General features: G+C 39.7%; 1 protein-coding gene across 3 annotated transcripts in view; it reads left to right on the forward strand.

Annotated features, from left to right (window-relative positions):
* The first annotated feature begins 147 nt into the window (after positions 1-147).
* LOC127656721 (CNK3/IPCEF1 fusion protein-like) overlaps positions 148-27,817 on the forward strand; it is a 64,545-nt gene continuing 36,875 nt past the window's right edge. For 2 of the 3 annotated variants that reach the window (XM_052145195.1, XM_052145196.1), the window contains exons 1-4: positions 148-371; positions 2,562-2,719; positions 15,211-15,413; positions 17,457-17,541. In XM_052145195.1, coding sequence (XP_052001155.1) covers positions 320-371; positions 2,562-2,719; positions 15,211-15,413; positions 17,457-17,541 — 498 coding nt within the window. In that variant the 5' untranslated portion in view covers positions 148-319. Of the gene's footprint in view, positions 372-2,561; positions 2,720-15,210; positions 15,414-17,456; positions 17,542-17,562; positions 18,033-27,817 lie in introns of those variants that run through there. The other variant, XM_052145197.1, reaches the window with a different exon arrangement.

A 27,817-nucleotide genomic window follows, 5' to 3' on the forward strand; every position in this document is an offset into this window, starting at 1 on the left:
TAGCACTTTTTTCAGTGTAAACTGTTATCAAAACAATTTGCGCATGCTGAGAGTGCGTCAAGCAACCCCATGAAACTGATTTGATATTGGTCAAATAGAACAGCCTACTTGAAACGTTTTCTTCAACCCCTCCCTGCAAACCGAGAAAGGCGCAGTATGTAGGTCGGAATCACGGCCTGACAGCAGCTCCGCACTCCATTGGCTGACGACGCATCCTTTACCTGTAGGAAGGTGTGCCAGCCAGCAGGATGAACATTTTTTTCCTTTGATCAACTTCAGGACACTTCAGGGATTTGAATCCATCCATGCTCCCAAGATCATGGAGCCCGTAACGTCTTGGAGCACCGAGAGAGTTAGCGGGTGGCTCAAAGGTAACAGCGCGTGTTTGTGTTTGTGCTGTTGTTAGCGACCGACAGGTAACTTTCTATTAGTAGGGCAGGGAGATATGAGCGAATAAAACAGGAACGACACAAATCCATGTGGAAGGGAAGGTTTTAGTGGAATGAGGAAGCGCGTTAAGGTTTGTTGTTGTTGATGTGCGCTTGTTCGTAACTAACTCTCAGTTGGTGGATACATGAGCATAAATACTATGCAAACAGGCGTTGTGTAGATACACAGTGCGTCTTCTCGTTTCTTTGAATAGAAACTGTTGAAATCTGCTGCTGTCATACTCTGTGCGAGTCCAGACTGGCCCACATTGCTCATGCTCATGTTTTGATACATTCTGATCATCTTTGGCTTCACTTTACAATTCTAATATTTCCCCCATAAAATATTGTTTGATCATACTTTACATTAGAGTTCATGTTATGGTGTATTTACCTTGTATTTACATTAGTACGACTGTAATACTTGTGAACCAAATTTTGTGGACTTGCTTGTAATTGCTTGCGTTTTTGTTGACATAGTAATAAACTAGTAATGTAATGTTACAATAAAGTCAACTGTATGTAACTGTATAGTGTATTATTACAGTTGTAATTACTATTATTTTCACTCATCTGCCACACCCGTCTACAGCCTTGACAACATAACTGTGTTTTTACTTTGTTTTTCTATTATCTTATGATCTTAAATGTGGCTTCATACTATGAAGTGGGCCTTTGACATTTTAGTGTGGAAGAGCTCCACCCCTAAAAGTGTTTTTGTTCTTTAAATATATCTCATAACTGCAACTAACAAGCTTTCGACTAGTTTCACACCACAGGTTTGTCATCCACTGATTCACTGATGTTTCTTGCACAAGGTTGCTCAGGGGATTCCACACATCTTGCATAATATAAAATCTCCTCGCTTTTTTCTTAAAGAAATATTCCAAGACTGTTACAAGTTAAGTTTAATTTACAGCATTTGTGGCATAATATTGATGACCACAAAAGTTAATTATGACTCGTAGAAAGTTAACTGCAGATTGCAAAAAACAAGAAGTTACCAAACGTATCAACAAAATCAACAATAAAAATGAAATAAACTTGCAAACATTGAAACCACGCAAGCTTATTTATTATACAAGCCTGGTGCATGCTGGGAACACCATCTTCGAAAGGTTACATAAAAGATACTTATTTTATATACCTGTGATATTTACTCAAATTATAACAAACAAACAAACAAAAAGATAACAAACAATCTTGAATAAGATTTACTTAAAATCTAGAGCATTTCAATTGAGTACAAAAGTAGAATTTACTTAATATTTTCAACTTTATCTTATTCAATGTTGAAAGTACTTAATCTTTTCTGCTATATTTACCACAAAATTATAATTTTTTTCAGTGTTGTTCAGAACTCACTATTTAAAATAATATAGCCAGATTGTCTAATTTGTTATAGCTATCCAAATGTTTTTACTGCTTGCTATTGGCTTACATTTTATATACATTTTTACAACTTAATAGTAAACTATAATCCTATTATGAGTTTGTAGGACACTGGATACTGTGTAATACAGTGCATGTTATAAATCTAGAAAATAGTTTCAGATAGTTATGAGTCTCAGATCTTTTGGCACTGGGTGATGTTGCATTAATATCAAACACAAATTAATTTCCTTCAGGGTCCAAAATCCTTGGGTTCCACCAGCTCAGAGAAATGAGCTTACACCCTTAGCATTTGATGATCTATTTGAGCCAGGCCTGTTTACAATACAATACTTACAATATGCACAGATAAGAGTCAGTTTAGCAACAGCTATTCTTCTTTAATATGTTTTTCTGTTCTTCTAAAATATGTTTTACTTTGGGGTATTTTGTTTTTTATTTAGATTTAAGTATAATTTTCATACATAATGCAAATTAACATAATAGAGTTTTTTTATGTAAAGTAACTTGCAGTATACATGAACTCTATTTGAAGCAACTGCTGACAGAATTAAGCCTGCAGCCTTTGTGTACTTGTAACCATTTGGCTCCATGTAAAATTCAAGAAGCTTTGATTTCATGGCATGTTATGTCCCTTTTGCTCTGTCATAGTCTGTCTGTTTGTCTATCGATCGATTGATCGATCTAAAGATATAGATATATATAAATGAGTAACTTTGCAATGCTTTGTGTGTGTGTCAGGTCTAGATGCTCCTTTACAGCAGTACCCTTTCTCTGAATGGCAGCTCTCTGGCTCAGATCTGCTACAGCTCTCCTATTCCAGGCTGGAGAAACTCGGAGTGCACAAAATCGGACATCAGGACCTCATATTGGAAGCTGTGGAAAAACTCTGTGGTTTGGTAGGACTCTGGAGCATTGTGTGTATGTGTGTCCGCCAACGTGATCTCATGAGAATCTGTATGTATTGTTTACGTAAAGTTTGGTTCTAGCAAACGTACGTTCTCTTAATGTACCAAAACATACAATATTGACGTACTGACAGCATCTAAACATCATAATTTTACGTATTAACACCAATAGAAATTTGCAGATGTTAAGTATACTGTTTGAATGGATTAATATGGAATAATTAATGGAATCAGTTAATTACATTTAATTTATAATCAATGATATTAGTTAAATGTCGTCTCATTGATTTAATTCAGTTGACATAATAATATGACATTTTAATGGTTTCATTCATTTCTGCTGCCCTATACAACATTTTAAAGGAATATATCACTTTACCAAGACTAAACTTTAAAATGTTAAAATCATTAATAACTCTGTAATCGTTTAATCATTTATTAAGCATTTCATTTATTTTTTGTTTGCCATGGGACACAAAAGGAGTTTTCAGAATATGCCAAAAAACTAAATAAACCACAAAAAGCGCCATAAAACAACAATAAAATTAATCCATGCATTTGTTATCTATAATCCAAATCTTCAAACTGCTTTCTGTGAAGAACAGACCCTAATTCAAGCCCTTTATTCAACGATCTCTGTCTCCATCCACTGCAGCACTGTCACGACCACTGTAACCTTCAACCTTCATTGGTTTCGTTTTCAACATGCAAAAATTGCCGCCTCAAGCATTATGACCAATGGTTTTAAGGCAGTTATGTCGAATACTCATTGCGACTGCCGTATTCTGTGATTCTGTGAATGAGAAATGACAGTGCTGTTCTGGAGTGCAATTTAAATTCTCACACAAAGGTGTTGTATGCCTTCAGGGAGCACATCGGATGCAGCGCATCACCCTTTGGACTACATTTGTACTGAATTTTGCCATTAATTATTGTGATTAAATTGATCTGCCTGTTACTTGTTTGTGTATTCAAATTTAGTTGTAATGGATTTGTCAATATTTAACATTTCTAAAGTTGTAAATACGTAAAAAATATTAAGTTTTAGATGCTGTATATACGTAAATATTTTTACGTTTTAAATGCTTTCAAACATCCATATTGTAAGTTATAGTGTCTATCCAAATGTATAAACATGTACGTTTAAAGGCTACAAATATTAACGTACAAATAGCTACGTATATTAATGAGATCAGGATGGTGTGCGCACACTGGTGGGGTGGTTATTATCCTTGTGGGGACAACATTGTTCCCAGCTGACTAAATAATCCTTTAATTCACATGTATAACTGCAAAAAAAGGTTATTTTAGAGTTAGAATATGTCTGATTATAATTATATTCCAGAAGATGCGTGAGAGTTGTTCTCAAAGGCCTTTAACACAGTACAGTCATCCAGATATCAGAGAACATTCTCCCACAAAGTGTCTGGACTATTTTAGTGAAGTTGTCCAGTAGTTCCCACTTCTTGATCTTTATTTTATAATGCATAATACTAATACCATGTATTTGATAAAAAGTCTAGATTCATTTTAAAAACCAACAGTGGACCTTACAAAATTCTTTGAACAAGATTGGCATCTTAGCCATGTAATGTCACAGATTTCTAGTGTTGATTATGTGCAGTTAGTAGACATAAATATATTTCACATAATTTTCAGATCATACATATATTAATTGCTAGTTTGTAGACTGTGAGCTTTCACTGAGCTGCCAGTGCATGTATTCCATGTACTGTAAATGTTTTGCCCATTGGAAGGATTAATATGGACCTGATGGTGCGACAGAGAGAGAGAGAGAGAGAGAGAGAGAATGGGATGGGGGACATGCCAGACATTCTAAAGTAGGCAAGTCAAGGCAAGTTTATTTATATAGCAAATTTCATACAAAATGGCAATTCAAAGTGCTTTACATATACATTTTAAAGAATTTGAAACATTTAAAATGATTAAAATGAAAAAGAAAAAGAATATGAAATTATTAACACCATCCATAACTGTTGTTAACATTCCCAGATTAACAGAAGATAACCAAAAATTTTAAACATATTGAGAAAAAGCTAAATAAAATAAAAATAATAAAATAGAATAATTAAAATGAAAGAAAGTTGCAAAATGCTAAATGATTCAGTGAAATCAGTAAGGGCATCGCAATGCTCAGTCAGAAAATGCACAGCTAAACAGATGTGTTTTCAGTCTGGATTTAAATGTGGCTGTTGTTGGGGCACATCTAACCTCTTCTGGAAGCTTGTTCCAGCTGCGGGTGGCATAATAGCTAAATGCTGTCTCACCTTGTTTTGAGTGAACCCTCTGTATGTCTAACTGACTTGATCCTAATGATCTGAGAGGTCTGTTAGGTTTATATTCAACAAGCGTATCTGAAATTTATTTAGCTCCTAGGCTATTGAGCGATTTATAAACAAGTAACAGTATTTTAAAATAAATTCTAAATATAACTGAAAGCCAATGTAAAGACCTGAGGACTGGAGTAAAGTGCTCAGATTTTTGGTTCAGGTGAGAATTCTTGCAGTGGCATTCTGAATGAGCTGCTGTCTAATGGTATTTTTGGGAAGGCCGGTTAGGAGTCCATTGCAGTAGTCTACCCTACTGGTGATGAATGAGTGAACAAGATTCTCTGTGTCTTGACTGGATACAAAACATCTAATTCTGGCTATAGTTTTTAGATGATAGTAGGCTGATTTAGTTATTGCTTTGATGTGACTACTGAAACTAAGGTCGGACTCCAAAATGACACCAAGATTTTTTACTTGATTTTTTTGTCTTTAGGCCCTTGGAGCCAAGGTATGTGTGAACCAAGGTAGGTTCACCTTTGGAATTTGGCCTTTGTTGCCAAAACAATGACCTCTGTCTTGTCATTGTTTAACTAAGGAAGTTTTGGCACATCCAACTGTTAATTTCATCAATGCACTAGCACAGAGAGTTTATGAAGCTGTAGTCATTTGGTCGATAGGGCTAGATATGTAGATCTTGGTATCGTCTGCATAGCTATGGTATGTAATTTGGTACTTTCTTATAAATTGGCCTAGTGTGAGCATATTGTTACAACGAAGGAGGTCACAGCAGCAGGATCCAAATGCAGCTTAAAGTATTTAATAAAATGAACAAAGTACAGATTAACGGGGTAAACACAGGAAGAAAAGAAACATCCAAGATAAGAAAAACAGGAACAGGGAAAACATGAACGAAGGGAATGGGTGGAGAACAGGAGGTCAAAACACATATACCAACTGACAAGGACTGAAGAGAAATAAGGGCATTATTTACAAATTGACTAATGAGGGAATGGAACACAGGTGAGAACAATAGCGAACAGCTGGAAGTGAACAGAGCAAGGGATTATGAGAATTGTAGTCCGGGGGGAACAGATGACAGAGACAAAACACAGGGCAGACAACAGTGAATCATAACAAATATACAGTTTGAACAGGAGCGGTACAAGAATTGAGCCTCGTGGGACTCCACACGTCATGGATGTCCACGCAGATTCATAGTTGCCTATGTTCACATAGTAACCCCTACCTTCTACATATGACCTGAACCAGCTGAGGACCGTCCCAGAGAGCCCTACCCAGTTTTCCAATCTGTCTAGGAGAATGTTGTGGTCAACAGTGTCAAAAGCAGTACTGAGATCTAATAATACCAGCTCTGATATTTTGCCTGAATCAGTATTTAGCCAAATATCATTAAGGATCTTTATGAGCGCCATCTCTGTGCTATGATGCGGTCGGAAACCAGACTGTAATTTTAAAAAAGTAGCCATCCGAGATTAAGAATTTGTTCAGCTGATTGAAAACAACCGTTTCAATGATTTTGCCTATGAAAGGAAGATTTAAAATTGGTCGGTAGTTGTTCAATATTTAGTTATCTAAATTGCTCTTTTTAAGAAGGGGCTTGACAACTGCAGTTTTCAGGGACTTTGGAAATGTGCCTGAAAGGAGTGACGCATTTACTATTTCTAACAGATCTTTTATCAGACAGTTGAACACATTTTTTTAAAATTTGGTGAGGACTGTGTCAAGACAGCAGGTTGAACTTTTAAGATGCTATACTATTTCTTCCAGGGTTTTGCCATACCATATATTTAGCTGCTTCCTGCATTTATCCAGGACGTGGAACACTCAACACCCCCTCAACAGGAAGTCTTAAATTAATACCCATCTCAGAGTACCTGGCAGCGTGGAAACTTCTGCCAGATATTTTTATGTGGGTCCTAAGAACAGTAGAAAAGAGCTACAGAATTCAATTCGCTCTCCTCCCTCGTGTTTCAATGGCGTGGTCCCCACTACCATAAACCAGAGCAGGCATTTCTACTGTCGAAAGAACTGCGATATCTCTCGGTCTAAGGGGCCATAGAACATGTTCCCCTTCCAGAGAAAGAGTCAGGTTATTACAGCGAATACTTCGTGGTTCCAAAGAAGGGTGGGGGGTTGCGTCCGACCTTAGATCTTCAAGGCTTGAACTGCCCAGTCAGGGTGTTCAAGTCCAAGATGCTAACTATCAAGATGGTCGTGTCACAAACCCGACCGAAATCGAAATTCTGCCACAGCACAGGAAGTTCCTGAGGTTCACTTTCGGGGGCGTAGCCTTCCAGTAACGGGTTCTTCCATTCGGCCTAGCCCTATCAACCCGCACATTCATGAAATGCATGGATGCAGCACTGGCTCCTTTACTACTCCGGGGCATCCACATTCTGAATTACATAGATGACTGGCTGATCCTAGCGCAGTTCCAAGAACTGGCAGTTCAGCACAGGGATATTGTCTTAGCTCATATGGTTTCTCCGGGTCTGAGACTCAACGTCAAAAGAGCATTCTCTCTTCCACCCAGGGAATCACTTATCTGGGGGTTATATGGAATTCGATCACGATGCAGCACAATTGTCTCCCGCATGAATCATTTCCATTCAGAACACCCTGAACAAGGTCAGGCTAGGTCAAGGTTGCACTGCTCGTCAGTATCAACGAATACTAGGTCTCATGGTGTCTGCATCCGCAGTGATCACTTCGGGCCTTATGCACATGAGACCATTCTAGCTGTGGCTAAAAGCCAGGGGGTTTCATCCAAGGGCCGGTCCCCTAAGGCAAATAAGGGTTACGTGCCGCAGGCTTCGTTCCCTTTCTATGTGGTTCAAACCCCGGTTTCTTACCTTGGATCCCACTCTGGGTGCGTCTCGTCGTTGCAGGCTGCTAACGACAGATGCTTCCCTGACAGGCTGGGTAGCGGTCTTAAGTGGTCATCCAGCTCAAGGGGAATGGGAGGGTCATCAGCTCGGTTGTCACAGTAACTGTCTCAAGTTGATGGCTGTATTTCTGGCCCTGAAATACTTCCTCCAAAGGCTGCCATGTCTTGATGCGGGTGGGCAATACAGTGGTAGTCTCTTACATAAACCATCAAGGAGGACCACGTTCACGTCAGCTGAATTTCTGGCACGTCGGATTCTCCTTGGGGCCCAGGGCAAGCTCCTGTCACTCAGGGCAGTTTACATGCCTGGATGCCCGTATGTGGGAGCAGATTTACTGTCCAGACAGAAAATACCGACGGGGGAGTGGAACAAATCTGGGTGAGATTTTACATGAACAGCACAATGTCTCCTCTACTTCTCCCTGAGTCACCCAGCCCCCCCTGGTCTGGACGCGATGGCGCATACATGGCCCAGAATGCATCTGTATGCGTTTTCCCCCGGTTTCTCTGCTCCCGGGAGTCTTGGCCAGAGTTCACCAGCAAGGGTCTTGCCTCTTACTGATAGCGCCGCACTGGCCGAACAGGGTATGGTTCTCAGAGTTAATATCTCTCCTCGATGGTTCGGCGATTCCGAACAGGAAGGACATTCTTTCTCAGGCACAGGGGACAATATTTCATCCCCGGCCCGAATTGTGGAACCTTTCATGCTTGGCCCCTGAGTCACCCAGCCCCCCCCTTGGGCTGGACGCGGTGGCACAATCATGGCCCAGAATGCGCCTGTATGCGTTTCCCTCTACTAAAAGTTCATAATGCAGATCCAGTTAACTACCAGATTGCTTCAGTTCTGGACTTTCTGCAGGAAGAACTGTCAGAAAGCACATGCCCCGCCACTCTCAGGGTCTGTGTGGCCGCCATTTAGGCTTGCCACTCCTTGATGGACAGGGTTCCCTTTGGAAGGCATCCTCTACTCACTTGCTTCATTCGTGGGGCCATGCGACTGTGGCCTCCTGCTAGGACCAGGACCTCTTCATAGGACTTAGCAATAGTCCTTGAGGGTCTGGTTGAGACCCCCTTTGAACCTCTAGAGTCAGCTTCTGACAGACTTCTGACTCTCATGGTGGTTTTTCGTATGGCGATTACCTCTCTAAAGAGAATTGGGGACCTACAGGCTCTGTCTGTTTTGCCAGCCTGTTTAGAGTTTGCCCCAGGAATGACCAAAGCAATTTTGCACCCTCATGCTAACTACCTGCCTAAGGTGCCTTTCGCGACCCTACATCCGGTCACTCTCTAAGCCTTCTGCTCCACGCTGTTTGCAACGCCGGAGCGGCAAAGACTTCACAGACTGTGTCTAGTCTGTGTCCTTTAGACTTATGTCCACCGCACTAGCCAGTGGCGTAAGTATCTCACTATCTTCTGCAGGGCTTTGTGGTCCAAAACGGTGCAAGTCCCAAATCAGGCAGTGATGCAGCTGCTCAGGATGCTCTCAATAGTCCCTCTATAGAATGTGGTGAGGATGGGGGGGTGGGAGTTGTGCTTTCCTCAGCGTTCAAAGAAAGTAGAGATGCTTCTGGGCTTTCTTAGTAATAGAGCTGGTGTTGAGGGACCAGGTGAGGTTCTCCACCAGGTGAACACCAAGGAATTTGGTGCTCTTGACATTCCTCTTGACGATCTCCACAGAGGAGCTGTCGATGTTCAGCGGAGAGCGGTCACTCTGTGCTCTCCTAAAGTCAACAACCATCTCTTTTGTTTTGTCTACATTCAGAGACAGGTTGTTGGCTCTACACCAGTCCGTTGCACCTCCTCTCTGTATGCTGACTCGTCGTTCTTTCTGATGAGACCCACAACGGTTCTGCGAACTTAATGATGTGGTTCGAGCTGTGCATTGCTGCTCCCTGTAAGTCAGCAGAGTGAACAGCAGTGGACTGAGCACACAGCCCTGGGGGGCCCCAGTGCTCAGTGTGGTGGTAGAGGAGATTCTGTTCCCGATCCAGACTGACTGAGGTCTCCCAGTCAGGAAGTCCAGGATCCAGATGCAGAGGGAGGTGTCCAGGCCCAGCAGGTTCATCTTTCCAATCAGGTGCTGAGGAATTATTGTGTTGAATGCTGAGCTGAAGTCTATGAACAGCATTCAAACGTATGAGTCCTTTTTATCTAGGTGGTGAGGGCCAGATGGAGGGTGGTGGCGATGGCGTCGTCTGTTGAACGGTTTGGACGATACGTGAACTGCAGTGGGTCTAGTGAGGGGGGCAGCTGGGTCTTAATGTGCCTCATGACGAGCCTCTCGAAGCACTTCATGATGATGGGTGTGAGTGCATTGGGACGGTAGTCATTGAGGCAGGACACTGAAGACTTCTTTGCCATGGGTACGATGGTGGTGGCCTTGAAGCATGTTGGAACGACGGCGCTGCTCAGAGAGATGCTGAAGATGTCGGTAAGAACATCTGCCAGCTGGTCTGCACATCCTCTGAGCACTCTGCCAGGAATGTTGTCTGGTCCAGCAGCCTTACGTGGGTTGACTCTATGTAGAGTTTTCCTCACATCAGGCACGTGGTCGTTGGGAGGAGGGGTGGTCTTCCTCACCACCACATCGTTCTGTGCTTCAAACCTAGCGTAGAAGTGGTTCAGCGCAGCTGGAAGGGAGGCATCTTTGTCACAGGCAACTGATGTTGTCCTGTAGTTGGTGATTTCCTGGATACCCTGCCACATGCAGCGCGTATCGGCGCTGTCCTGGAAGTGACTGTGGATTCTCTGGGCGTGTGCGCGCTTTGCCTCTCTGATGGCCCGGGACAGTTTGGCCCTCGCTGTTCTTAGGGCAGCCTTGTCGCCTGCTCTGAAGGCAGAGTCTTGGGTCCTCAGCAGCGCACGCACCTCCGCAGTCATCCACGGTTTCTTGTTGGAGCGTGTGGTGATGTCTTGGAGAAGGTGACATCATCAAGGAACTTGCTGATGTAGCTGGTCACTTGTGCTGTGTATTCTTCCAAGTTGGTAGAGTCGCCATATGTTGCAGCCTCCCTGAACATGTGCCAGTCAGTACACTCAAAACAGTCCTGAAGAGCAGAGATGGCTCCTGCTGGCCAGGTTTTCACCTGCTTCTGGAGCAGTTTTGTGCGTCTGACGAGCGGTCTGTATGCTGGAATTAGCATAACAGAGATGTGGTCTGAGTAGCCGAGGTGGAGGCGGGACTCCGCCCGTTACGCGCCTGGGATGTTTGTGTAAACAAGATGAAACCTGTTCGACGCTCTCGTTGCAAAGTTCTCATACTGATGGAATTTAGGGAGCACTGTATTGAGATTTGCATGGTTGAAATCTCCGGCAACAATAAACAGTCCGTCAGGGTGAGCGTTCTGCAGTTCGCTCATAGCCCCATACAGTTCACAGAGCTTCCTTAGCGTTAGCGCTGGGGGGAATGTAAACTCCGGTTATAATAACAGTGGTGAATTCCTGTAGTAAATAAAAAGGTCTGCATCTATCAGTCACAAGCTCCACCAGCGATGATCTAACTTCAGTGGCAGGAGAAATAAATATTTCAGAGAAAATGCTGAAATGGTCAGATAGCACAACATCCTTAATAATAGTGGATGAAACGTTCAGACCCTTGTTAATGAGCAGATCACGAGTGTGTCATGATTGTGTGTGGGTCCATCTACATGTTGAGTCAGATCAAAATTGTTTAAAACTGTTTTGAGTTCTTTTGCAGTGTTGTGTTCTGGATTATCTATATGAATGTTGAAATCCCCAGCAATAACAAAACAGTCAAATTCAGAGGAAGTTGCTGATAACAGTTCTGTAAAATCATCAACAAAAAAGTAGAATGAATAAGAAAAGAAGATAATAACCTCTTCCCAATCCTGTAAAATTAGCCTAAAACGCCTAATCAAGGCATACCCAAAGTAAATTTAAAGCTGTTCTTGAACCGTTTGGAGTACATGCATGGTTTTGGTCACATTTGAAAGGGGACACTCTGAAGTTTTTTCCCCCTCAGAATTACTGTAAGTGCTACTGATTCTGAGTAATAGAAGTTTGAACACAATGAAATAGAAGTTTTTTTTTTCCGCCTGAAATTTTTTTTGCATACAGATGCCTGCAGATGACTATAACTTGTAGCTATTAGCTTGAGAACACAATGGGATCACAGCATGAAGCCTTACCTAGTCCAAGTTCAAATTTTAGAACAATACCATAAAAAATGAATATTTTACACATGTTTTTCTAAGGGTACACCCAGGCGTTTTACAAAAGTGCCTTTTGGATACTCCAAAAGGACCCTTTGGTAACCTAGGACAAAAAGGCTCCTACTTTTGAACGCTTCAACGTACAGTCATAATTTTGGGCTCTAATGAAAGATGACACTTAGAGCTATCATATTCCATATCCAGATCCACTATTAGTTTTGCTGACACAGAGTAACTGATGCATAAACACATTAGAGTGCCTTTTCCCTTCTTGAAACTAAATGTTGTGCATATAAAAGAGTCAAAACTAGTGCTATGGTGGACAATTTGTTTATATAAAAAATACACAACAAACTATTTACATGCATTTTTACACAAAGTATTTACAAACCATTATAAAATTGTACATGTTTCTAGCAACATGCCAGTCATTGTAGCAGTCACATTTGGGTACAAAGCACAAAGGCAGAACACAGGAAGAGTACTTCACTGGTGTCTTTGCATGACACTGCCTGCACTTCAGACGACCAGCGGTGCAAGATTTGGTGATGTGCAACGGCCTGTGATCTGCTCTTCGTGGAGCAGGAGATACGGGTCTGGCTGTGGAGTGAGACCCCAACTCTGCCAGCTCCTCTGAAAGCCTTCTGGTTCATAGGGACCTCTCCTTTACATGGGGCTCCTCTCTTGATGAGGTGCTGTCCTGCTGCTCCACTTTATGTGGCCGCTTGCTGAGTGGGGAGAATAAATAAATGTAATTTACAAAGCTAGACACAACTTTTCCATCTTTTCTGTATTATATATATATATATATATATATATATATATATATATATAGTTTTTCTTTTCGAGTGTGTAAATATGCATTATTGTATGTATATTTACTGTAAATACTGTATACTTTGCCAATGTACTATGGAACAAAGAGATGGGCCTACACCTCCCCCATCAATTCAGCATTGTAACAAATAGATGGGCCTACACCTCCCCACCTCCCCGCATTGTAACAAATAGACTCTCAAACACAACATATATTCTTATTTTCAACTTATATTTATTTATATATATATATATATATATATATATATATATATATATATATATATATATTTCATATATATATATATATATATATATATATATATATATATATATATATATATATATATATTTACAGTAAATATACAAAACATCTATATAGCATGTCAATAGATCTGAAACAAACAATGAACTAAAACCTCACACACGCACATACAAATACAAAAAACACGCACAAACGGTTCAAACACGCACTGAGGAAACACACGACAAAGGGTAATTACAAAATGTGTTCATTATTCAAACTAAAGCTTATTTATGCGGAATATACAGTAATATATGTTATAAAACACAAGAAAACACTTACTTGTCCAGAGCCATGTCTCATCTCTCCATATTTCCTCTGCCTCCAAATCATCCGTATTGTTTTCAGAAATTTCATCTCCAAACTCAGAATTTTGACAATGAATGCCTTCTTATATCACATCCTGGGGTGAAAATCCTGTTTTTCGCGTCCGTTTCACCATATTTAAATCGACAAATGTGTAAACAGTTCCAAAACAGCTCTCCAATATTTTTACGCACAGACGCACGACACACTAGGTAATGGCAAGGCAATTTTGCGCACACATTACAGAACCATGCGCTAATCTTCACACTAAAGCTGCATATCACTGTTTTCAGAATTTCATTGGCTATACGATGCGTCAGTCATTTCCACTCTTCGATGTAATTGGTTTGATCAGTAAACAAAGGAAAGTGGGTATGCCCTTACATTCGACACAGACTGTGGTTGGGTATTGAAGGCTTTGGATAGGACATGGAAGCTCCTATTGGGTCAAATGAGGTGTCAATCGAAAGGTCAGAGTGCGTGCTTCCATTTTGATACCGGATATAGGAAATGTTTACATCTGAACTGAAGTTATTATCGATAATATGTGAAAGATTAGGCACAGCTGCCAGGTGCTTTGAAATGATGCAACAAGAGTCTGTGGATATTTATTGATGTAATAATGTGATTTGGACTAAACAGTTTACTTGATTTGATCGTTTGGACATTTGACAATGAAACAACACCGTTTTTGTCGGGAAGTTATGGCTCAGTGGACTACTATGAGGCTTCATAGTAGTCCACTGCATAACTCCGGTTATGCAAACAGTGGTGAATTCCCGTGGTAGATAAAAAGGTCTGCATCTAACAGTCACAAGCTCCAACAGCGATGAACAGTAACTAGAGACTAACATAGAGTTCTTGCACCATTCCGTGTTGATGTAAACACACAAGCCACCACCGCGAGTCTTACCGCAGAGAGCTGTATTTCTGTCGGCACGAAACGAGGCGAGCCCGTCTAGCTGAATGGCGGCATCCGGAACTCTGTCGCTGAGCCACGTCTCCGTGAAAACAAAGACGCAGCAGTCTCTAAACTCACGCTGCGTAGCCTGCTGGAGTCGGATATAGTCCAGTTTATTGTCCAGGGAGCAAACATTTGAGAGCAGGATAGACGGGAGAGCGAGCCGGCTAGGGTTTGTTTTTAGCCTAGCATGGACCCCGCCCTCTTTCCGCGCTTCGCTTTCGCACACCGCTTACGACGTCCTCTCCCCGGCCACCGGCATCAGGCGACGCCGAGGGCTGGAGGCCTGGTCTCCGCAGCAAGCCGAGTACGCGTAGCGCCTCCTGCAGGTCATCATGCAGCTTGGTTTTTGCATGATTCTTATATTTGAGTAGTGTCTGGCGATGGTAGACACGAACACTGGTTGCTCCGATGTCCATGTGTTGCAAAAGTCGGGCTTTTTTAACAAAAATAGCACCGTTGTGGATAGCACCGTTGTGGAATTTATCTTTCAAAAACATAAACCTCTGAAACACACCGTGGGTCGAGTTCGGCACGTCGGACCGGGAAAGCGATAAGAAGAAATAATAAACAAGTTGTAAAAATGAAATTTTATTTAAAAAAAGTGTTTTTGGACATCAGATGTGAAATAAAATGTAACTGTGATTTATATATTATGTTGAAAAAGCATCCTTTATTTAAAACATACTGGTATACTAACATCCTCTTTCCTGTGTCTGCGCAGACATACAGTGCTGGTGGTGACAGCCTGCGCAGTTTGACAGAGAAACTGCATGCAGTGGCACACACTCTGCAGATGAGCATACAGGGCCGTTGGCATGTTAATACCTGTGATGGACAGAGCGCCACCGAGCTGCCACAACAGGTACTGCAGGCGGTGGTGGATGTGATTACAGCAGCCAGGGGAATTATTTCTCAGCTAAACAGGTGAGAACCACACACAGATACAGTGCTACCTGTGTGTGTTTATCCACAGGCTGAAACACAGGCTTTCTTTAATGAGTTTTCGGTGATCAGAACTAGGGATGTCGGGTCCGATACCATGCTCATGTTCTTGTACACATGCTCATAAAAATGCTCCTATACCGAAAACCGAAACCATCTGATGTGTGAATGTCATTGTGTAAACATTAAGTGCACAAATTAAAATCACGTTATGTCCTAGTGAGATTATTTAGCCACAAAAGCTGCGATTTAATGAGATAAATTATATATGAATATGCTGCGAACCTCTGCACTTGAAAACAAATGTGAGCATTTGTGAATGTGTGGAGACAGTGTTGTGCCGACGCCAGCTGCACGTACATTTTAAAGCGTCTTGAGCATCGAGCGCTCTGTTTGTAGCAGATAACAGTGAACACAGCACAAAATTCACTTTTTAGCATGAGGCACATACAGTCTACATATTTAATTAATTAAATTGCAGCTATTTGCGGTTTAATAATCACTTTGAGTCATATAGGGACCGGCTTTTCTGGATTGACCATCATAACAACACAGAAACACTTCAAAATAAAAGCTCTGTCAAAATAAAAGCTCAGTTTAATTGAAAAAAGAATGACATAAATATATCACTACTATAATATTATGAAATATTTACTCTACTAATACTAATAATAATAATAAATCAATGTTAATTATATTATATTTGAGCAGTTTCTCATATATGTGATGCTCTGGTATGGATCACTTTATTTGACAAAATATAACTCCAATGTCCAATTTTAGATTGTGCTGTGAGGTTCTGTATATAAGCACTTAATTTAACCAAAATAATAGAATATTATGTTGAAAATTAATTGATTACATTTACTTAAAGTTTGAATGGATTCATTTATTTAAACACTATTTTGATGAGAAAATTGAAAAACTTGGAATTCAGAAAAAGAAAAAAAAACAGGTATCGGACTCTGTATCAGCGAGCACCAAAAGGAAGTATCGGTACTCAAACTCGATCTCAAAAAAATGATATCGGACATCGCTATCAATCCACAATCTGATCATACTTAACCACATTAAATGGCAGGTAAAGATTCGCCCCAGACACTTTGCAAACGGATGCAAATACGTTTTCATTAAACGGATACAACTAAGTGATAATTATGTAATGAGGTTGCGCTACAGTCATCCGTTGTTTAAGCGCTGTGTTGAGGGTTCTTGGCTTTGTCTATTTATTGTGCAATAGCAATGAAAAGAACACAACAGACACTGCGGTCTTGTCATTTGTTTTAATAAACAGTATCCCAATAATTATCCATTAGAATACACTTGGAATCTCTCGTCTCTCTCCTCAAATCCTCACCTGCATTTTTCTCCTGGTGTGTTTTCTAATTACTATTAGCATCCTTTACTGTGGAAGTGTTCCTAAAGTAGTGAGAGAGAGATATTTTATTATTTAACTCTACTATTTACCTTTATTATTTAATTTTTATTTAAAAGTGATGGAAGGCATGTGAATTATCCATCAATGTTTTTAAAATTTGCTAAAAGGCACATTTAACTACAAGGTGTATATGCAGATACATAGAGCACTATTTAACTATGTGTGTTAATATACAATGTATGATTTTGAGCACAAAGCCTTGTTAACAAATGTGTGTTTATCATATAGTTTGAGCACTGATATTGAATTATTTCTCTCAGATATTTTAGAGGATGGAAACAAAGAGTAATTTGTACCAGGAGATCAAATATTTATAGTACAGACATGTATTAATAAGTTTTCTGTTTTTTTATTTTAGATTTGCTTGTTGAAATACAGAGGTTCCCAAAGTAAACCGACAATTTACAGTTTACAATTTAATTATCAACTCACAAGTAATTTGTACCATTTCACGAAAGAATATTTTTATGTCATGTTTTTATTTGTTTTTATTTGTAGCAATATATTTTGTGCTCTGCATTGAAATGAATAATTAATTTCCATATAAAAAAGAATAATTTCTAAAAAGTTTGTTGTTCCTTTTACAGATATCAGTTTGCACAGCAGACTGGATATCCAGCAAATGAGAAACTCATCGTTCTATGTAAAGATCTGGACACCACAGTGCATAACGTGAGTGTGTTTGCATTATATTGCTTAGTTTAAAGAAACAGATCATCCGAAAATGAAAAACTGTTTGTATAAAAATGGTATGAGACCCGAATACACACTGACTGCACAGCAACACTAGGTCTGTCCTCGCCTAAATAATTTTTCATTTGTTTGTGTGTTTGTTTGGTCTGGTCCTGATATACAAAAACTCACTATAATGCTGTCAAACACACGTTTTCCATTACGTGTACGTGTGTGCACGGTGGACTAAACAAAGTCAGGGCTGAGACAGTGACAGAAGAGAGAGAGGAGAAGGTGAGAGATAGAGAGAGAGAGAGAGAGAGAGAGAGAGAGAGGAGGGACTTTAAAAGTCAGTCTATGAGAGAACTGAAAGACGTGTGTTATTCACCTGTGGTAAGTGTACAGGATAGGAGGTTGCACTGCACTTACTTGTTGACAGTCACATGATAATAACTCCATCAGAGAAGTATCTTTCATCTGGACCTGGAACAGTAGGATACTCTTTTTTTATATCTGTTTGATTATTTCTAATTTAATAACTTCTAATCTGATCTGAAATAACCTTTCTCTCATTCATTTGACATGCATTTAACCAGAAACATTCACATTCTAACACTGTGTCAACTTTTCTTGGGTTCACCCACACACACACACACACACACCCACACACACACACACCCACACACACACTGACTCACTTTAGTAGCGTCATTGGAATTTACGTTCTATTTCAAGCTTGGTGTTTGCTTGGTCACTTTGAAGTCATCTGAAAACCATTTGCCCTACATTGTTTCAAACACTTGAAGATTTCTTGTTCATTTATAAGTTTCAATTATATAATGGGTCTGTGCATGTGACATAAAAAGAAAAGCTTATCTTATGCAGAGCTCTGTGTTTAGAATACTGTCTTAGTTGTTTAGTAACTATGGCGATTTCATTTACAAACCCAGTACTTGCCAGATCTTGATTTAAAGGTATATTTCACCCCAAAATTAACACAGGAGATATTTAGCAGAATGTTAAGGTCTGACAGCCTCAGTTACCATTCACTTGCATTATATGAAGAAAAAAAGATGCAATGAAAGTAAATGGTGACTGAGGCTAATGTTTTGCCTAACATCTCCCTTTGTGTTTTATATATGTTTGGAACAACATGAGGGTGAATAAATGAATGCATTTTTTTTCTTTGATGAACTATACCTTAAAGAGTTAGGAAGTTTCTGCAATACATCTTCTGATGCTGCGTATTTTGGATTATGTGCACACTGGAATACAACAGATGATGTGACTCAGTCTTCAACTGAAGAAAACAGCATTACTAAATAGGGGAAGGAAAGTGTGGAAATAAGAAATGTGTTTGTGTGTTATTCTTAATGTGCACACTAAGAATGTTGACATATGATACTATCAACTCATTTCTGTCGACTGTCTCACACACATAAAACACACTTGTTGTGCATGCACAGATAAAACACACATTGTAAATCACCAGGGAGTTTCTTTCCTCCTGCTGTTTTGTCTTCAAGTTTGTTTTCCTAAAGCTGATGGCATATTTTCCAATTAAAGTGCATTGTTGGTATACTTCCTTTTTACAATAATAAAAAAAGCTGTGTACTATGTGTGTAAACTCTTTCCTGTGTAGCAGTCAGGGCGTCTTTTAATATAAGAGCTGCTACAGTAAAATACAGGTTAATGTACAAACTCCTGTGCTGTTCTGGATCAGCGTTCCTCAGTGAATCTTGTTTTTCTCAGATATTGTCAAAGTAAAACCTGGACTGTCTGTTCACATAAGTGAGGTCCAAAAGCTTAAGACCACTTGTTTCTATTTTGCATTTTTCTAATTGAATACAAATACAAAACCAGAATGATTTGATAATGTTTCAAAGAGCATCTCATGTGCTACAGTGGAAAGGAAGGAAGTCTGACCTTACGTACAAAAGGTGTCAATGTCACAAATTTGCTTATTAGATAGTAACTATGCAGAATATTAAACATTTCTTAATCTAAATCTTAATCTTACATTTTGTCATAACATTTCTTTGTTTCAAACTTTTTAAATCCTAAGACTTTATGTTTATTCCCAGTATCAAATGTGGTTTTAAAGTCCAGCGTTTCAATATGATCTCAGACTTTTGGACACTATTGTGCTTTGTAAGACAAAATGTTAATAAAGTATAGGAGTATGATCCAATCTAAGTCAGACAAAACATGAGTCAAGATCAACTGTACGATTTAAAGTTAACTTAACTGCCTTTGAATGGCACATAGCATGTATTCATGTTCTGAATTTACTACATTCAAATTGTTTCCCAATTTTCTTCTAATTTACTTGAACAATCAGTTATTATTGGAGGGCTCCTTCTATGGCCTATGTCTTACAGTCGGTAGATGCAAAACTACATATTTTCCAAATCAACTAGTTGGTGGATTGTCTGAGTGACTAGTTGTGTGGTTGGTCTTAAAGAACCCCTGTATAAAAGAGACGTGATCTACAATACTGTGCAAAAGTCTTATGCACATAAGATATTTCACAAAAACACTTGTCTTAAGATGGTTATTTATATCTGCTACTTTAGTGTGTCAATAGGAAATATACATTTTATACTCCCAAACATTCCTTTTGCAAATAGAAAAGAATAGAAGAACAGGGAGCCCCGCAACAGATGACATGGCCCTCACAGATCCCCCCACTGAACATTGAGTCAGTCTGAAATTAAATGAAGAGGTCAATTGAGACCACCAAAATAAATAAAAGAACTGTGTTGAATTCTTCAAGAAGCTTGGAATATCCTATCTGCCAACAACCAAGAAAAATTTTGTCCAGGTGTAAGTCGGTGAATTGGTTCTGTTTTGAAGGCAAAAGTGTTCACACCAAATATTGATTTAGCTCTTTTTCTGTTTACTGGACTTTGTATGACGTTAATTGATTAATGAAAACTTTTTATATCGTTATTTTTTTAAGAAATCCTCACTTTGAAAGTTTTTCACATGTGCCTAAAATTTTCACACAGTACTGTATGTCCACTAACAACATTCAATACGGTAACTGACTGATGTGCTTATGTGATAGCATCACCATATTAACTCTCAAGACAGTTTAAAGGAAAGGTTACATCTTTGAGGTCAGATCATTCCACTCTCTGTTAATCATTGCAGTGAAAGTTCAGTCTAAACACAACAGAATTCAAAGGTTTCTGGCAAAAAAGTGTGTATTCTGCTTACTTTTAATAAGGTGTTGACATTTGTAGAAGCGCTCTGCCGCTGAAAGTGAATATTGGAACAGGTGTTAGGGGGCAGGTGTGCCTCTGATCTTCATATGAATGAACCATCGTCACCTGAAACCCAAAGGTCAACATATCAAGCAAACCTTTCTTATGATATAATGATGTGACTTTATGCGTCATATGTGGGTCGCACATGAATGATGGTATTTCCTTCTGACTTTTGGTGTTGTGGTTAAATGTTCACCCCAAAAGTCATTATTTACCCACCTTCATGTTATTTCAAATATATTTTTACTGAAATATTTCAATTTCAGTCTGTTTCTCACCTAAAGCTATTGAATGACTTCAAAGACTTGAGTCATATTTTATATATATTGTATTATATATATATAATACAATATTCACTTTTATTATATATATAGATATTTTTTTTTTTGGTGCTTTTGCATCCTTTTTAAGCTTTAAAGCTCCACTCCCCATTCCATGTAATTGCATGGAAAAGAGTGACCAGAATATTTTTCTAAATGTCTCCTTTTGTGTTCCACCAAAAACAGAAAGTCAAATGACTTGGAATGACATGAGCGTGAGTAAATGTTGACAGAATTTTCATTTTTGGTGAAACTGTTCATTTAATGACTTGACAGCAGATAAAAAGGCGAAGGCAATGGTGTGGTGCAAGAATTATATTCTGTGTCTCCAGGGTTAGACCAGATATTACAAAAGCTCTTTATGTCAAAGATAAGATTGTGTCTGTACATGTTTTTCAGTGTGTTTATGTGGATTTGTCTGTATTGGTAGCGGTGCCTGGGGGTTGTGGAATACTTAGCAGTCAGCTGATGACTTCATCCACACAAGAGAGAGACAGAGGAGTGAAGAAAAGAAGTCAAGGAGTGAACGATTAATTAAAGGATGGATTAAAGTGGTGTAGAGAGAGAGAGAGAGTGCTGAGAAGGCATGAGATACAAACACACACACACACACACACACACACACACACACACACACACACACACACACACACACACACACACACACACACAGTGGTACTAAAATAACGTAGCACCACTTGATTAAGAGGAAATGGTCTTGTCAATCAGACAGAGGCACCATGTGTGTTGTTTTTATCCTCTTTACCTTGAATACACTTTCCTCTCAATGTTTTGCGTGTTTGCTTCAGCAATAATTACTATAATATTTGAATATTTGCTGTTGTGTTTTGAGAGGAAATAGCTTCTCAATTGTTTTATTTAATGAAAAATCTGTGACCTGGAATTTCAGAATTCCTCTCTCCCCGTAGACTCACCTTAGACACTCAGAAATTAAGTTCAGTTTGCTGACTTGTGTAGTTAATGTTATATTTGGAGAACTTGTAGAAGTGTAGACAGAAAAATGTAACCCCATAGCAGATTTTACATCAAACTTAGACATGATTTCTATAATTTTGCTCGGAAATTCACTCTAGATAGAAGGTAGAGTAAAAGTAAAGGTGTATGCGATGTGGCAGATCTAAACAGATTTGTCAACCTGTTAACGTCATACACATTAAACTTGTATAATAAACTTTATTACTAACAATCAATCTGCAAAAAGTAATTCAATATACATTTTTCATGTTATTTTATATGTACATATTTTAAAGTGAAATTCAATAGACAGACAAAATTTATTTTAGAAATGAATTCATTTTGAAATTTGTAATTTTAATTATTGACATAAATGTGTCATTTAGCCCATACAGTGAGTCACACTGGTGCAAACTTACGGAAAAACCACAAAATGTGTGAATAAAGCCGTGTTTCCATCCCATGTGTTCAAAAGAATAAAATCGTCACTTCCGGAGAAATTGTAGCTACTGTGACTCTTTTATTAATAAAATAATCACGCAGAGCACACAGACAAAACCTCATGTGTGGGAGCGTCAGCACGTCAAACAGTTCTGGGAGCACAATGTGTGTGTATTCCTCTATCCTTATGTCTATGCCGTGTGGATATAATATATTTTTCAAAAGTGTCAGTAAACCTGTTCTTCGTCACAGTTCAAGTTTGTATCCGACTTATTGGCTCTGCAGACTCTTTGCAGGCTTTGGATTTTCTGGACACCATTATTTCAAGATGACTAGAGCAACATTTCAGATGCGATCATGATTTGTCCCTTTTAGTCCAGTTATGAACAAGTTATTCAGTTGCATCTTGTATTTCTAATAAATTGAATAGGAGTTTATTCAGTAAATGTGTTTCCATCATGTTTTATGCACACTTTTTCTAATTAAATAAACAATTATCTATCTCGAGCGAGCAAATAGGTTTTTATGCCCATTTTGGAGATTTTATTCTCATCTTTGTGTTTCCATCCAGCAGTTGTTATGCGATATCCCAAAATGCACATACAGTTTATGTAGACTGAAACCCAGCTACTGAGGGTGTTATTGAGGCTGAGCTATTTTGACCTTATGTGACCCTTGAAAAGTACTGAACCTAATGTAGTCAGGTTGATTAAGTCATATTAAACTAAACTGAATATAATCATTTAATTAAGATGTAACCTCATGGAGTTACAAAACATGTTTAATTTTGTGGGTGTTTAAGTGTGTGTGTTGTTATTGAGAATATGAGGAGAGGTGTAAATGGATATGAGGCATTCCATGAAGAATGTGAGGCAGATCTTTTTATAGTATGTTCAGGTCTGCTTAAGGCCCTGTGACCCACTAACAGATAATTTGATGTAGTTGCGTACTTCTGCATAGAGACAGAAAGATTTATATACTTTGGTTTGCTCTAGCTATGAAAACTGAAACTGAAAGAAGAGGGAGTGAAAGAGAGGGAGAAGAAGAGTTAGAAAGGTGTACACACTAAGGAGATAACAGCTGACCTGTTCTGTCACAGAGAAAGACTCTCTCTCTATATATCCCTGTCTGCAGTTTTGAAAACAGAGGTAATGATCATTGTCAGTGTAAATTATGAGCTTTTTTGAGAACTAGAGTATAACAAGGTAAAGGCTTTGGGCTTAATTGAGCTCCTTTTGTGTAGGTTAAGTATTACCCTACTATAGAAAGTATTGCCTTTGGTTTCATATGTCCTTGATTGGGCATCTTTTTATAGCTTACATCTTTTCCATGATTTTATTAAGATGAGATTTAATAAAGTATATCAGTGAGATGGATCTCAGATCAACAGTAAGGGGCAAACTAAGCTTGAACCTAGCCACAATGACCTATAAAAAGACATTCTGACAGTTTTCTTTAACAGGGTGTTAATTTGAAAAAGAATCTCTGTAGGAGAATCTCTGTAGGAGACAGGAGTAGTGGTGGCGTAGTGGGCTAAAGCACATTACTATTAATCAGAAGGTTGCAGGTCAATCCCCACAGACACCACCATTGTGTCCTTGAGCAAGGCACTTAACTCTGGGTTGCTCTGGGGGGATTGTCCCTGTAATAAATGCACTGAAAGTTGCTTTGGTTAAAAGCATCTGCCAAATGCATAAATATAAATATATTATAATAAATTTCATAAAAAAGACATGAGCAATGTGTGTGTTGGTGTGTTTTACCTTTCTCCTATCATTCTATGCACTTTTACGTTTATATGTGTTTCCATGGTAACGGCACATCTTACCTTGGGAGCAAAAACATATGCTTTTCCAATCATCTCAAACAAAGCAGATAATTACATTTAAAGTGCAATCCCAGCAGCCACTGATGTGTTTAATTGCCAGCTCTCTGTCATTTTGTAGCTCAAATGCTTAAAGTTTGCTTTTATGGTTACGGTGTGGGTTAGGGCAGAGATGGGCCACCTCAAGAAATTGAGAAATTGGAACTCCCAATGGTCAACAGATGTAGAAAGGAAGTCCCGTATTATAGGTAAAAGAGCCAATCAATCACCTTTTAGATTCAGATATTGCCTGTCAATCGTCTAAAGATTGGGCATGCGCATGAGCTATACAAGCCTGGAAAATTTAGTTTATTTGTGTAATCTGAGGTAAAGAAGCACAATTTATGATACCAGTGTTGTCAGATTCTACTGCTGATTTGAAATATGTTCTTTGATTGTAGTCTTGTTGACCAACCCTTTTGGAGATTTTGGTCTTTCCCCATTCAAGTAGATAGGAGCTGCACTTTTATGACTGGAAATTGCCTCCTAAGAACATTCTAAAAGTGGACTGACTTGCTGTCTAAATGGGGACACACCGTGGACTTCTATTGTTTTAATATAAAGATATTTATAACTACTACAGACCCTAACTAAAGTATTTCTAACAAGTCAGTCCACTGGCTGCCATCATTAGAACGGTCTTGGGCTGCTATTTTTCAAGGTAAACAAGTGGCATACTTGAGCAGCTGCATTCTACTTGAATAGTGAAAGACCGTAATCTCAAAAATGGTCGGTCAAGGTTACGATCAAAGAACATATTTCAAATTGAGAGTAAAATGTGACAACACTGGAATCATAAATTGTGCTTCTGTAGCTCATATTACGCAAAAAAAAAATAAATAGCTAATGCGCATTTGTGTTCTAGAGTTGATTGACAGGCAATGTCTAAATCTAAAAGTGGATTGGCTCTTTTACCTGTAATGTCTTCCTTTCTACATCCGTTGACCGTTCCAATTTCTCCCATTCATTTAACATAAGTGGCCCATCTCTGCTAAACATGCTCTGATTTAGATAACTTAGTAAACGTGTGTGTCTTCCTGTTTAGAGGGGAAGTGACACACCTGTTGAATGTATGAGAAGTTAGCTAGCAGTGTCTCACACACACACACGCACACACACACACACACACACACACACACACACACACACACACACACACACACACACACACACACACACACACACACATTTTGGTTCGGCTATCCTTATGAGGACTCTCCATAGACACAATGATTTTTATACTGTGCGAACTATAGATTCTATCCCCTAACCCTACCCATAAACATAACCCTCACAAAAAACTTTCTGCATTTTTACATTTTCAAAAAGAAAACATAGTTTAGTATGATTTTTAAGGGATTTGAATTATGGGAGCACTAGAAATGTCCTCATAAACCACATTTATATCATAATACACTTGTAATTACCAGTTTGTAACTTGTAAATGTCCTTGTAAACCACCCAAAGCCGCCTGCCCACACACACACACACACACACGCGCACGCTCGCGCACACACACACATATACACACATACTCACACAGCTCCCACAAAACTCTTCTGCAGCATGTCATGTCACATCCTCTCCCGCACCCCTTGATGACTGAATTCAGTTTAGTTAAAACAGGAGTGCACTGCTATCAGCATGACAAGATAAGTGTGTACTTGTGACTTTCATGCCTTGGATGGACTAACTCTGATTCTGTTCAGGTAATTCAAACAGATCTGTGGTTGGATACAATCTTCTATTTGTTTTAATTTCATTACTCTGTTATTTTCCTATTGGCTGAAGTGAATCTGTTGGTGGCCTGGCAGACTACAGATCCAGTGTTTAACTTTAGGAATGTTACATAAGATTTGGTTAATCGGTTTAACCCTTTTCTGTTGGCATTGATTCTCAGTGGAGTCTGTCCACTCTAATCCTTTAATTAACCCATGATCTACATGTTTCAGTTGTGTGTGTGTGTGTGTGTGTGTGTGTGTGTGTGTATGAGAGAGAGAGAGAGAGAGAGAGAGAGAGAGAGAGAAAGAAAGCATGTAGTTTAGTCTTGTTCTTATGTCTTGTTCGGCTCCTGTTGTAGTTCACGTTTTGAGATGTTAGTGAACAAATATTAGCAGTGTGTAGTTCTCACTCTGTTTCAGGAAGTGTTTAATTGAGAGAACCATAGAGCTGATTCAGCCCAAGTGTAAGTGGGGTTAGAATAACTACTTTCTACCTTAATGTATTTGTGTGGATCTCTCTGGACTCTCTATCCATTACCAAAACAAACTTCTTAGTGGGTGAAAGCAATGTCACGAACCCCGCTCCCTCGCTCCGCCCCCTCGAGCTTCCACGCTCGTTCCGCCCCCTCGAGCTCCCACGCTCGTTCCGCCCCCTCGAGCTCGCACGCTCTTTTTGCTCGCTCGAGCCCTCACGCCCACTTTGCTCCTACTCGCTCACATGTTCAGTAGGGCAATCTCCCTTCCTCGAGTTTCTCACGCGTTTCCAATCCCCCAGAACATTATGACCACCTGCACTCGCGTCATCTGCACTCCTGCACATTAGTTTCACCTGCACTCGTCTCATCACCTGTCATGGTTTACACCTGCACTCACCCCTATATATATCACTACCCTTTCGTCTCACGGGGGTTGGTTATTGTATTTAGTTTCCCGTGTCTTTGACCCCGCTAGTCTCGTCTAGTTTTGATCTCCTCTTGATTACCCCCCTTAGCTTGCCAGCTCCTCGTTTCCCTAGTACCCCTGTCTACTCCCTTTGTTAGTTTACCCGCCTCTCGATCCTGTTTACCCCGGCTTTGACCCTCGCTCCCCTCGACTACTCTCCCGGATTTGCCCCCTTTACTCTCTTTGATTCCCCGGCTTTTGACCCTACGCTTCCCTCGACAACTCTTCACTGGATTTGCCAGTTTGTGCTTTTGCCTGCTTTTATTGTTTTCAATAAAAGCAGTTTTTGACTTACATTGTGACTGTCTCATCTTGTGTGTGTGTGTCCGGGTTACAGAATAACCAACCTCACCGAAGACAGTCACAATGCATCACGCGGAGAATTCGCGCAGCTCACTAGAGCGGATGTTTTCAGCGCACTCTGCCCCAGGATCTACCGGTGGGAGTCATGATCGCGCGCTCACAGCCCAGGGCCAGCAGGTACGTGCGATTTTTGATTTTTGTCACCCTGCTTCACCTGTGTCTGCCCCTGAGCCCGTTTATGCTTCCCATGCATATTTGAGCGCCGTGAACTCTCCACACCCGGAGAGGTTTTTTGGCTCTTCGGACGCTGACCAAGGGGTTTTTATCGCGAGGCAGCGGTTGTGTAACTCATAACCCCGCCCTCGACATTAAGGAGCCAGCGGCCCGACTCTTGGGGTTGCGTCAGGGGAGTCAACCCTTGGAGGTTTTTGTTATGGA

This window comes from Xyrauchen texanus, chromosome 16, assembly GCF_025860055.1.
Source record: "Xyrauchen texanus isolate HMW12.3.18 chromosome 16, RBS_HiC_50CHRs, whole genome shotgun sequence".
Lineage (NCBI taxonomy): Eukaryota > Metazoa > Chordata > Actinopteri > Cypriniformes > Catostomidae > Xyrauchen > Xyrauchen texanus.